We start from the raw sequence: 13,296 nt of genomic DNA on the forward strand, positions 1-13,296 counted from the left end.
GGCTGCCTTCCTTCCAGCTGTTGCCTCCTCTTTCATTTTACTAAACAATATAAGGCGCAACCAAAATTTTTTTTGTTGTGGCTGTACCAGAAGGCAGACCAGAGAAATGTATCCAGGAAGAGCGGAACGGAGTAGGTAAGGAGAGCTCCAGCCGCCATCTTGACTCCTCATACCTGTGCAATTGTGCTGTGGGTAGTCTGATGAGTATCAAAATACTTTGGATGCCATGATCAGTAATTATCTCAGCATCTAAAGGGTTAATGGCGGGCATAAACGTGATCGCAATGGGTCCCCAGTTGCTGATGGCAACTGGGATCAGAAGTCTATGAAACATCACAGTGCTCTCTGCTGCCACCTCTAGCAGTGTTCGGAACAGGAGCAAATCCCTCTCCTGCTTTGAGTTCCAGAGGTGGCAGTAGAGAGAACTGTGGCCAGATTGGAAAGAACTACACAGCTTCCTGTGGAGCATACAGCAGCTGATAAGTACTTGAAGAGTTACGATTTTTTATATAGAAGTCATTCTGTATAACTTTCTGGCACCAATTGATTTGAAAACATCTTTTTCCCTCCAGAGTACCCCTTTAGGCATAGAATTGACACTCTTTTTTTTTTTTTTTCTGTGGGAGGAATATTTCTTAGTTTTCTAAACGGATCGCAAAAATTTTTTGCAAATATTATGTTAATAATTTTCGAAGAAAATATTTTACAACGGATTAGAACTCAAAGCTGAATAACTTTATTATACTAGCACCACCTACAAGTTTTCTGCCCCCTATGGACTCAAAATATGGACCTAAAGAGCAAGAATGTTCATACAGAATCTGAACGGGTGTTTAGGTTTTATTATATCTACTAGTGTTTCCCAACCAGTGTACCTCCAACTGTTGCAAAACTACAACACTCAGCATGCCCGGACAGCCTTTGGCTGTCCGGGCATGCTGAGAGTTGTAGTTTTGCAAGAGCTGGAGGCACACTGGTTGGGAAACACTCCTCTGGACAATGTCTGATACAAACAGAGGTGGCAGCATTGAGCACTGTGTCTGACTGGAAAGACCAAATTACTTTCTTTGGGGCATACAGCATAGTCTTTCCAGTCAGACACAGTGCTCTCTGCTGCCACCTCTGTCTGTATCAGGTATTGTCCAGAGTAGTGTTTCCAACCAGTGTGCCTCAGGTTGTTGAAAACTACAACTCCCAGCATGCTGTATGCCCCAGAAGAAGTCATGTAGTCCTTCCAGTCAAAGACAGTGCTCTCTGCTGCCCCTTCTGTCTGTGACAGGTATTATCCAGAGTGGTGTTTCCCAACCAGTGTGCCTCTAGCTGTTGCAAAACTACAACTCCCAGCATGCCCGGACAGCCAAAGACTGTCCCTGCATGCTGGGAGTTGTAGTTTTGCAACAGCTGGAGGCACACTGGTCGGAAAACACTGATCGGGATAATACCTGTCACAGACAGAGGTGGCAGAAGAGAGACTACATAACGTCATCTGGGGCATACAGCATGCTGGGAGTTGTAGTTATGCAACAGCTTGAGGCCCACTGCTTGGGAAACACTACTCTGGATAATACCTGTCACAGACAGAAGGGGCAGCAGAGAGCACTGTCTTTGACTGGAAGGACTACATGACTTCTTCTGGGGCATACAGCATGCTGGGAGTTGTAGTTATGCAACAGCTTGAGGCCCACTGCTTGGGAAACAATACTCTGGATAATACCTGTCACAGACAGAAGGGGCAGCAGAGAGCACTGTCTTTGACTGGAAAGACTACATGACTTCTTCTGGGGCATACAGCATGCTGGGAGTTGTAGTTTTGCAACAGCTTGAGGCACACTGCTTGGGAAACACTGACCTAGACTACTATTTCAAGGAAACCAAAAGGTAATAGAAGAGAGCTAGGTTGGGCACAATTTGAGGTCCGGGAGCCCCATACAGTTGGTACTCACCACGTGTGCCATTGAAGAAGAGGGTTTGCCGGGAAGGGTTCTGGATGACCACAATGGATCCATCGTAGTGGTGTAGACGGCAGCTGATCTCGGCTGTCCCACCTTCTACGACCGTCACATTCTCAGCTTGGACCTCCTGGGAGAAGACTGGAAGACAAAAACAAGAACGGGTCAAGTCACGGCAAAATAAAGAAAAGAAAAAAATGATTACAACCGTCAAGATTACAAAAAAAAAAAATGAAAAAAGAAAATCTAAAAAAAAAAAGAAAAGATGATTGGAGACAAGTCTACGGGAGGGTATGAAAGGTGTCGGGCTGACAGGCAGAGACAGAAAACAATTGTCCCGAGACCCGAGATGTTGTGAAGATGGGGACGCGGCTCCCTATGTAATGAAGCATCAATGCTGGGAGTTTGGATGACATTTGTGAGGATTTTCTGCAGGAAGGAGCAAGAAGCTTGTTAACCAAGGTCCTTACACTGACACAGATCATTAGCTACGAGATTTAGGATGAAGTTTTACTCGACCCTAAAACAAAAGATAAAAAAAAAATGTAAGAAAAAAAGTGACAGGCTGTCGTCCTACGAAAAGGGCAAAAATCCGACCAAGAAAAGTGTCTTCCCTGGCATCAGTGCCCAATGGAGGACCACAAAGCGGGTTAATATTGCAGCAACCTGCTCACCTTCCTCCTAATAATTAGAGAGAATTAGTGCCCTCCTCAGTGCCCCCCTGGTGCCCACAAAACATCTTAATCAGCCCAGGCACACGGATACAAACAGACAAGGATTTGTGCAGTCTGCAGGGTAACATACACGCCATTAGGCACATTTATCAAACATGACTTCCGAGGTGGGTGTCGGGCGATAAAAAAAAATCCTCATTAAAAGTGTCTCGTTCGGAAACATATTTATAGCCGGTGCAGCGAGAAGCCATATGCCTCCCAGCACTGGGAATGACGCCTCAGTTTTGTTCTACCCCTACAATGTCGAAGGAGGGCCGAGGGGTGTAAGAAAAATGGGGCCCGAGGGCTGGCGCAACATACCCGTGTCATAAACCCTCCATCGGTGGTCTAGGCCGCTTGGTCATGTTACCCCAACCGTTCCTCCTCACCAATGCCCATCTTCTCCACAGATTCTTTGAATTTGTGATGTACAGAGAAGACAGAGGGCCTAATAGCAAATATGGAAATGAGTCTGATATTTGCCCCTCCCCCAGATTATATAGGTCCGGTGTTTATTCCCCTTACTTCCCATGACTTAATGGTCAATTCATTAATTTGCTGAAAAAGCAGTTCCCTGGAGAAAGAAGATCTACACAGTTTCTTACCAGTAGAAAAAGGATGTGTGCCACCCAGCTTTCCCAGTCTCTTAAAGCCCCAGCAGGGATAGGCTGCTCGTCCTTCTTGCACTACTCACTGCAGCAGCGCTGTTATGCCTCCTCCCTGCCCCTGCATTAATGTCTTCTCTCCCCGTACTCGAAAAAAAAATTATTTCATCCACCTGCCCAGTCTCCACTCCCTGCACCTGCCTGCGGGAAAGTTAAATCATACTTTACCATGATGTTGGACCTGTGGCAGGATGTTTAAGACTCCTGGGCAATCCAGAGAGTCACGCAATCAGAAGACTTACATCGGACTTCCAGTACATCTCCTGAATGTGTTACTCGGGGGCTGCAAAGAATGACCGGGAGTTTTAGACATCCAGCATCATGGTAAAGTATGATTTAAAGGGGTACTCCTGTGGAAAACTTTTTTTTTTTTAAATCAACTGGTGCCAGAAAGTTAAACAGATTTGTAAATCACTTCTATTAAAAAATCTTAATCCTTCCAGTACTTTTTAGGGGCTGTATACTAAAGAGAAATCCAAAAACGAAATGCATTTCCTCTGATGTCATGACCGCAGTGCTCTCTGCTGACATCTCTGTCCATTTTAAGTACTGTCCAGAGCAGGAGAAAATCCCCATAGCAAACATATGCTGCTCTGGACAGTTCCTAAAATGGACAGAGGTGTCAGCAGAGAGCACTGTGGTCATGACATCAGAGGAAATGCATTTCTTTTTTGGATTTCTCTTTAGTATACAGCCCCTAAAAAGTACTGGAAGGATTAAGATTTTTTAATAGAAGTGATTTACAAATCTGTTTAACTTTCTGGCACCAGTTGATTTAAAAAAAAAATAAAAATAAAAAGTTTTTCACGGGAGGACCCCTTTAACTGTCCAGACTCCTTTGTTTTACTTTCAGACTGCAGAGTTTGTCGGTATTGGGAAATAGTTGGCTGTCCTGGCATGTTGGGAGTTCTAAATTTACAACAGCTGGAGGTCAACATTTTGAAGACCACAGGTATAGACCAATAATAGACCAATGAGCAGTTGTCGCCGCTGTATATAGAATAGCTCTTCTCAGGATATTTGGGATGTGTAGTGCCTGATTGGGATTTATAAAAACAGGGCAGGGGAAAATAACATAATGGGAGGATTACGGATTAGAGGGAATTATAATTTAAAAATGACACAGCGGGTGCGGACAACGGCAGTAATGCGGCCCCCTCCGCTGCCGGGCAGGTAGTAATGACAATACAAGGCGCATGTCGGCAATGAGGAATCGTGAGAAGCTCCCGCTCCAGAGAAGCCATGTCTGTAACACTCAGACTGTTCTATAAAAAAAATAAAAAGCGCAGACGTCGCTGCTGACAGGAGACGCTGCTTTTCACAAGTTACACACGGGTGACACCTTTTTTTTTTTTAATAACTGCATATTGACAGCACAGGTACAACACCGAGCGGTTTGCCAGATCCGCTTCACACTAATTAAACCGAAACCGGGGCAGAGGGGGCTCAGCGCCCACTAGTATGGAAGTTGGTGGAGGATTGGCCAGGGGTCACATACAAGGTCATATGCCCCTATAGGGTGGAATACAATGGATTACAATGGTTCTTGATGAATAGTTAAAGGGGTACTCCGGTGAAAAACTTTTTTTTTTTTTTTTTTAAATCAACTGGGGCCAGAAAGTTAAACAGATTTGTAAATTACTTCTATTAAAAAATCTTAATCCTTCCAGTACTTATTAGCTGCTGAATACTACAGTGGAAATTATTTTCTTTTTGGAACACAGAGCTCTCTGCTGACATCACGAGCACAGTGCTCTCTGCTGACATCTCTGTCCATTTTAGGAACTGTCCAGAGCAGCATATGTTTGCTATGGGGATTTCCTTTTACCCTGGACAGTTCCTAAAAATGGACAGAGATGTCAGCAGAGAGCACTGTGCTCGTGATGTCAGCAGAGAGCTCTGTGTTTCAAACGGAAAATAATTTCAACTGTAGTATTCAGCAGCTAATAAGTACAGGAAGGATTAAGATTGTTTTACTAGAAGTAATTTACAAATCTGTTTAACTTTCTGGCACCAGTTGATTAAAAAAAATATATATATATATATATATTTCACCGGAGTACCCCTTAAAGGGTGTGTAGACTTTTGCAACTGTAATTTTTTTAATTTCTTCTTCTTATTATTACTATCTAATACAATGTTTCCCAACCAGGTTGCCTCCAGCTGTTGCAAAACTACAACTCCCAGCATGCCCAGGCAGGAGGCTTGGGTGGGTTTGGGCGTGTGTTCCCTGTCCGCTTTATATTCCAGTTCTGTCTGGTGCCGGAGCAGAACGAGAGCGACGCAATTGTCTTCTTCAGGTTAATAAAGACTCCATGTCTGCGCCTGATTAAATGAATTATTAATGAATAATATTTCTTCTAGGTTACATCTCGGCACTGTATGAGATTCATCATAACCGGTTGCTATGGGCAACTGCTCCGCGCTTCCCTTAGCACCCGTAGGGCTGACTCCTGACTGGAGAAGTAGTCGTAGGGTCATGGCTGCGGGGAGGGCAAATGGAGCGTGATGTGGCCGACAGGACAGTCATCTTATGGATAGAGGGTTTAGTAACCATAGCTACAAAAACTCTGTTTCCCAACCAGCATGCCTCCAGCTGTTGCAAAACTAAAACTACAACTATAACATGCTGGGAGTTGTAGTTTTGCAAGGACTGGAGATCAATGCTCTCTACCACAGTGTTTCCCAATCTGTGTTCCTCCAGCTGTTGCAAAACTACAGCTCCCAGCATGCACGGAGTCCAGGCATGCTGGGAGTTGTAGTTTTTCAAGGACTGGAGATTAATGCTCTCTATGCCAGTGTTTTCCCAACTCATGTTCCTCCAGCTGTTGCAAAACTAACACTACAACTACAACATGCTGTGAGTTGCAGTTTTGCAAGGGCTTGAGATCAATGCTTTCTACGCCAGTGTTTCCCAACCCGTGTTCCTCCAGCTGTTGCAAAACTACAACTCCCAGCATGCCCAAACAGCCAACGGCTGGCCGGGCATGCTGGGAGTTGTAGTTTTGCAAGGACTGGAGATTGAATGCTCTCTACGCCAGTGCTTCCCAATCCGTATTCCTCCAGCTGTTGCAAAACTAAAACTACAACTATAACATGCTGGGAGTTGCAGTTTTGCAGGGAGTGGAGATCAATGCTTTCTACACCAGTGTTTCCCAACCAGTGTTCCTCCAGCTGTTTCAAAACTATAACTCCCAGCATGCCCGGACAGCCAACGGCTGTCCGGGCATGCTGGGAGCTATAGTTTTGCAAGGACTGGAGATTAATGCTCTCTATGCCAGTGTTTTCCCAACTTGTGTTCCTCCAGCTGTTGCAAAACTACAACTCCCAGCATGCTGAGTGTTGTAGTTTTGCAACAGCGCTGCCATAGGTCTGGCCCAGTATATAAAGCCCGTAACAAGGCAGGGAATAGCGGGGAATCCTCATTGAGTCAGTGGTCAGGTGCAGGCGCCACTTTGAAGACACCGCTTCCCGCTGATTATAATTAATATAATTAGCGGTAAATGAGAACTTGAAATAAAAGCTTTTTAGCGACGTCCCATAGATCGCGGCTCCCGTTAAATACTCGGAGCCCCACACCGCGCGCCTGCTGCATATAGAATGACATATGTTTTGCTTCTTGCAATGGTGCGTGGGATTTTTTTTATTTTTTTTTACTCGCTTCACACACATAACTAAGTCTTGGCGCCACCCGCCGTACACCTCTTCCGCTAAATATCTAGGTCAATTCATGTCTTCTTTCTGGAAATATTGGATTTTTTCAATTTTTTTAGTTATTTACGAAGCAGCGTTAACTCCAAAACTACCTATATGAGGATTGGCCGAGGTTGAAAAAGGGTTAATTATAGCACAATTATTCCTATATATATTTTCTCCATAGGGAGCATTTATCACCGTGTAGCAAAGCTGGAGCTGACATTACGTTTTATGGAGCTGCATTGTTTGCTCTTGGGGATAAGTGATGGAGTAGGTTTATCTGCAGTCCTAGGTAAATTCACAGACAGCTCATTTTAATGTCACAATAAGTTGAAGCAAGTGACATCTTCACTAAGCCCTGCTACATCTAAGCAACTAAGCTTCACTGTTTACTACTAACTCAACTCTGCTGCATCTGCGCAACAACTCAGCCCCGCTGCATCTGCGCAGATCAGACATGCTGGATCGGTACAACTCAGCCCTGCTGCATCTGAGCAACTCAGCCCTACTGTATCTGAGCAACTCAGCCCTGCTGCATCTGAGCAACTCAGCCCTGCTGCATCTGAGCAACTCAGTCCTGCTGCATCTGAGCAACTCAGCCCTGCTGCATCTGAGCAACTCAGCCCTGCTGCATCTGAGCAACTCAGCCCTATGGCATCTATACAACAACAACTCAGCCCTGCTGCATCTACACAACAATTCAGCCCTATGGCATCTATACAACAACAACTCAGCCCTGCTGCATCTGCGTAACAGCTTCAGCCCTACTGGATTGATAACAATTCAGCTCTGCTGCATCTCTACAACTCCGCTCTGCTAAACCATCTAGATCTTGCCAATTCTACTCTGCTACATCTGACAAAACACTAGATTTTTCAACCACTCAGAAAACATACTTGGGTAGCCGATGTAGAGGAGCGGAGTTTGTCATGTACACCTTCACAGTCACCAGGTTCAAGTACTCTAGAAGAAGTATCTTATAAATAAGGACACAAGGACAGAATACAATCATGACAGGAATAAGGACAGAGTACAATTCTCTTACTATACAGGGCAAGGAGATGAACACTACATTTATTATTGTTTTATAAATGATTTAGGGGCGTTCCCAAGCCCCTGAAGTGTCTCTCCACCCCAACTCCCATCCCTGTTTGATTGACAGCCAGCTGGAAGCCGAGCCCTGTTTCCAAATTCTTGCACCATGTAGACAAAGGGTATGTTCACACTGCACAATTCCACTTCGTAGAATTGCGCACATGAACATTAGTATCAGTGTGAAAGGGTCTTCCGAGAGACCTGTTCACACTGAGGAATTTCAGCGGTGGATATTTCCGCTGCTGAAATTGTTCAGTGAAAAGAAAGAGCATAGCCGTCAATGGTGACAGCTCAGTGCCATGCGGTCCTACCGCCGAAATGTTTCAGCGGCGGCCGCCAGATGGAATCTCCGCTCATGGAATTCTGCGAGCGAAGATTCCGCAGTGTGAACATACCCAAATTGTGCAACAACTCCCAAGCGTTCCCAAGCCCCTGAAATGCTGAGGGCTGGAACGCCTCTTCACCCCTTCCTCCCATCCCTGTTCGATTAACAGTTAGCTAGAAGCTGAGCCCTGTTTCCAAATTCCTGTGCCATGTATACAAATTGTGCGTAGGTGCAAGATTTGGAAACAGGGCTTGGCTACCAGCTGTCTGTCAATTGAATGGGCAAGGATGAGAGGGGGAATGAGGAGGTGGGAGTTGTTGCACAATTCGTATATGCGGCGAAGGAATTTGGAAACAGGGCTTGGCTTCAAGCTGACTGTCAATCAAACAAGGAAACGTTGCAGCCCTTAGCATTTCAGGTGGTTGGGAACGCCTCTTAGACTCTTTGCATCAGTGTCTCCCAACCAAGCCTTCGGCGGTCTGGGCGTGTTGGGAGTTTTAGTTTTGCAACAGCTGGAGGCACACTGGTTGGGAGACACTGCCCTAACAGCTATATCACAGTGTCAGCAATTTGGAATGTGAATTATAGCTGACAGATTCAACTATACCGACAGTTCTATATAAAACCACAGGTAGCCCATTATGCAGTGCCAGGCAGTAGTGCCAAAAGCCCAGTCGGCTTTGCTCCATCTCTAACATTTTCCGGTTTCGGCTACATCCTTTATTTTTTTTTCACTTTTGCCCTAATTTTCTATATGTGCATTTCCCTCCTCATTTACTTCTATCTCTCTTGCAATTTGTTTCTTTCTCTTTACTCTCCCGTCTGCCACCCGCCATATTTGCATTAATTCGCAGACCTCTGGGAATCTCGGAGCTGTTCTGCGTTTCGACATAATCTGATGACAGTATCAGCTGCTAAACGCTTTTAAAGTGCTGCATGCGGCGGGCTGGAAATTAAGGTTCTGGAGGAGTCTAAATATCACCGAGCAATTGCTCCTTCCCTGACAGAAAGTGAACCTATTGCTCCCGAGTAACCTCCGCTGGAATGCCAAGTGCGCCATAAAACCTGTTTATACAACTGACGCCCATTACCCCCCCCGACTAAATCACCAACCTACAGAACATATGGCAGCCGGTGCCCAAACATAGTGTAGGGACGGTGCCCCAATAAATCGCTACTGGTCTAATTTCGGGAAGATCCATCACCGTATTTGTCATTTTATGGGGTGGGGGGAATTTTATGTCTAGGTTAACCCTACCTTTATCTACAGGCAACTCTGTAATAACCAACTAAATCAACACCCAAAAACAGTGCCAGCGGAGCGCCCACTTTAAAGAGTGTCATAGATAGCTGGTACTGTTTAGCTGAGATATTCTGCTGACACTCTTTATAGGGGGCACTGGCACTGTTTATCTGGCAATGCAATGCTGGATCTGCTTATCTGGGACACTTTGGTGACACAAGTTATCTGGAATGCCCTACTGGCGTTGATGGTCGGGACACTTTGCTTTCACTGTTTATCTGGGACACTTGGCTGTCACTGTTTATCTGGGACACTTTGCTGTCACTGTTTATCTGGGACACTATGCTGTCACTGTTTATCTGGGACACTTTGCTGTCACTGTTTATCTGGGACACTTTGCTGTCACTGTTTATCTGGGACACTATGCTGTCACTTTATCTGGGACACTTTGCTGTCACTGTTTATCTGGGACACTTTGCTGTCACTGTTTATCTGGGACACTTTGCTGTCACTGTTTATCTGGGACACTTTGCTGTCAATGTTTTTCTGGGACACGTTGCTGTGACTGTTTATATGGGACACTTTGCAGTCACTGTTTATCTGGGACACTATGATGTCACTGTTTATCTGGGACACTATGATGTCACTGTTTATCTGGGACACTATGATGTCACTGTTTATCTGGGACACTTTATCTGGGACACTTTGCTGGCACTGTTTATCTGGGACACTTTGCTGGCACTGTTTATCTGGGACACTTTGCTGGCACTGTTTATCTGGGACACTTTGCTGGCACTGTTTATCTGGGACACTTTGCTGGCACTGTTTGTCTGGGACACTTTGCTGGCACTGTTTGTCTGGGACACTTTGCTGGCACTGTTTGTCTGGGACACTTTGCTGGCACTGTTTGTCTGGGACACTTTGCTGGCACTGTTTGTCTGGGACACTTTGCTGGCACTGTTTGTCTGGGACACTATGCTGTCACTGTTTATCTGGGACACTTTGCTGTCACTGTTTATCTGGGACACTTTGCTGTCACTGTTTATCTGGGACACTATGCTGTCACTTTATCTGGGACACTTTGCTGTCACTGTTTATCTGGGACACTTTGCTGTCACTGTTTATCTGGGACACTTTGCTGTCACTGTTTATCTGGGACACTTTGCTGTCAATGTTTTTCTGGGACACGTTGCTGTGACTGTTTATATGGGACACTTTGCAGTCACTGTTTATCTGGGACACTATGATGTCACTGTTTATCTGGGACACTATGATGTCACTGTTTATCTGGGACACTATGATGTCACTGTTTATCTGGGACACTTTATCTGGGACACTTTGCTGGCACTGTTTATCTGGGACACTTTGCTGGCACTGTTTATCTGGGACACTTTGCTGGCACTGTTTATCTGGGACACTTTGCTGGCACTGTTTATCTGGGACACTTTGCTGGCACTGTTTGTCTGGGACACTTTGCTGGCACTGTTTGTCTGGGACACTTTGCTGGCACTGTTTGTCTGGGACACTTTGCTGGCACTGTTTGTCTGGGACACTTTGCTGGCACTGTTTGTCTGGGACACTTTGCTGGCACTGTTTGTCTGGGACACTTTGCTGGCACTGTTTATCTGGGACACTTTGCTGGCACTGTTTATCTGGGACACTATGATGTCACTGTTTATCTGGGACACTTTGCTGGCACTGTTTATCTGGGACACTTTGCTGGCACTGTTTATCTGGGACACTTTGCTGGCACTGTTTATCTGGGACACTTTGCTGGCACTGTTTGTCTGGGACACTTTGCTGGCACTGTTTGTCTGGGACACTTTGCTGGCACTGTTTATCTGGGACACTTTGCTGGCACTGTTTATCTGGGACACTATGATGTCACTGTTTATCTGGGACACTTTGCTGGCACTGTTTATCTGGGACACTTTGCTGGCACTGTTTATCTGGGACACTTTGCTGGCACTGTTTATCTGGGACACTTTGCTGGCACTGTTTATCTGGGACACTTTGCTGGCACTGTTTGTCTTGTAGCCTGCTGAGTGTCCCAGACAAACAATGTCAGAAGAGCTTCCCAGATAAACACTGCCAACAGAGTGTCCCCTATACGCAGCGTCCACATAATTTTATATAGATTGTCCCAGACAAACAACATCAGGAAAGTGTCCCAGATAAACAGTGCCAGTAGAGTGTCCAGATTGAGTGCCAGCAGTGTCCCAGATAAAAAAATAAATAAATCAGCAGAGTGTCCCCTACAAAGTGTGCAACAAATGGTCCCAGATAAAGAGTACAAGCAGTGTCCTAGATTAACAGTTCCAGTAGAGTGTCTCAGGTAAAGAGTTCCAGCAGATTGTCCAAGATAAACAGTGGACACAAAATTCAATGATAACATTTTGGCTGTTTGCAGCAACCACCAGGGTGCGCTCTCACTACATATGTATACAGATTCCCAATAGAGGTAATAAACATACAGCTAGCTCCCCCAAGTGGTGAGAGACGTATCTGTTCTTTTGGGAGACACCTGGATAAATTAGAAGAGTAACTTATCTGTGTGAGGTAAAATAGACACATACAGGAAACCTGTCCACGAAATAGTAAAGAGGGCATTGTATTTTTAGTATTACAGCTGAACTGTTATGTCTCAGCTCTCTGTTAAAGGGGTACTCTGGTGGAAATTATTATTTTTTTTTAATCAACTGGTGCCAGAAATTAAAACAGATTTGTAAATTACCTCTATTAAAAAAAATCTTTACCCTTCCAGTACTTTTTAGCAGCTGTATACTACAGAGGAAATTCTTTTCTTTTTACATTTCTTTTTTGTCTTGTCCACAGTGCTCTCTGCTGACACCTCTGTCCATGTCAGGAACTGTCCAGAGCAGGAGAAAATCCCCATATCAAACCTATGCTGCTCTGGACAGTTCCTGATACGGGCATCAGGTGTCAGCAGAGAGCACTGTGGACAAGACAGAAAAGAAATTTAAATAGAAAAGAATTTCCTCTGTAGCATACAGCTGCTATAAAGTACTGGAAGAGGGAAAAGATTTTTTAATAGAAGTCATTTACAAATCTGTTTAACTTTCTGGCATCAGTTTATTTAAAAAAATAAATAAATAAAGTTTTCCACCTGAGTATTCCTTTAATGTGGGAATCTAGTGCCAAATCTGCTTGCAGCTCTGGATGTGAGCGGAGAGGAGAGGAGAGGAGAGGAAAATTATGTTGGGAAGTGGAGCTGTGCAGTAAATGTCTTCCTTCCCTTAGACCAGTGTTTCCCAACCAGGGTGCCTCCAGCTGTGGCAAAACTACAACTCCCAGCATGCCAGGACAGCCTCCGGCTGTCCGGGCATGCTGGGAGTTGTAGTTTTGCAGCAGCTGGAGGCACACTGGTTGGGAAACACTGCCTTAAACTCTGTGCACACATCCCATCACATCACATTCTTCCTGCACAGAATCCGTATAATTAATTCCCTTCCGCGTCCCCTTGCGCCTTTGTTCCAATTATCTAGCGGAGAATAAGGATGATGTCATATCATTCAGCGAGTGCCCTGTGATTCCACCTCTGCCGCTCACCGCCAGCCTCCCTGTCTGTTCTATCCTGATACAAATCTAC

At 45.1% G+C, this 13,296-nt stretch overlaps 1 protein-coding gene across 6 annotated transcripts in view; it reads right to left on the reverse strand.

Annotated features, from left to right (window-relative positions):
- The window catches only part of CADM4 (cell adhesion molecule 4), a 384,618-nt gene that overhangs the window by 51,816 nt on the left and 319,506 nt on the right, over positions 1 to 13,296 (reverse strand). For all 6 annotated transcript variants that reach the window (XM_056544050.1, XM_056544051.1, XM_056544052.1 and 3 more), the window contains one exon: positions 1,944 to 2,090. In XM_056544050.1, coding sequence (XP_056400025.1) covers positions 1,944 to 2,090 — 147 coding nt within the window. The remainder of the gene's footprint in view (positions 1 to 1,943; positions 2,091 to 13,296) is intronic.

The sequence above is a fragment of the Hyla sarda genome, chromosome 10 (genome assembly GCF_029499605.1).
Source record: "Hyla sarda isolate aHylSar1 chromosome 10, aHylSar1.hap1, whole genome shotgun sequence".
Classification (NCBI taxonomy): domain Eukaryota; kingdom Metazoa; phylum Chordata; class Amphibia; order Anura; family Hylidae; genus Hyla; species Hyla sarda.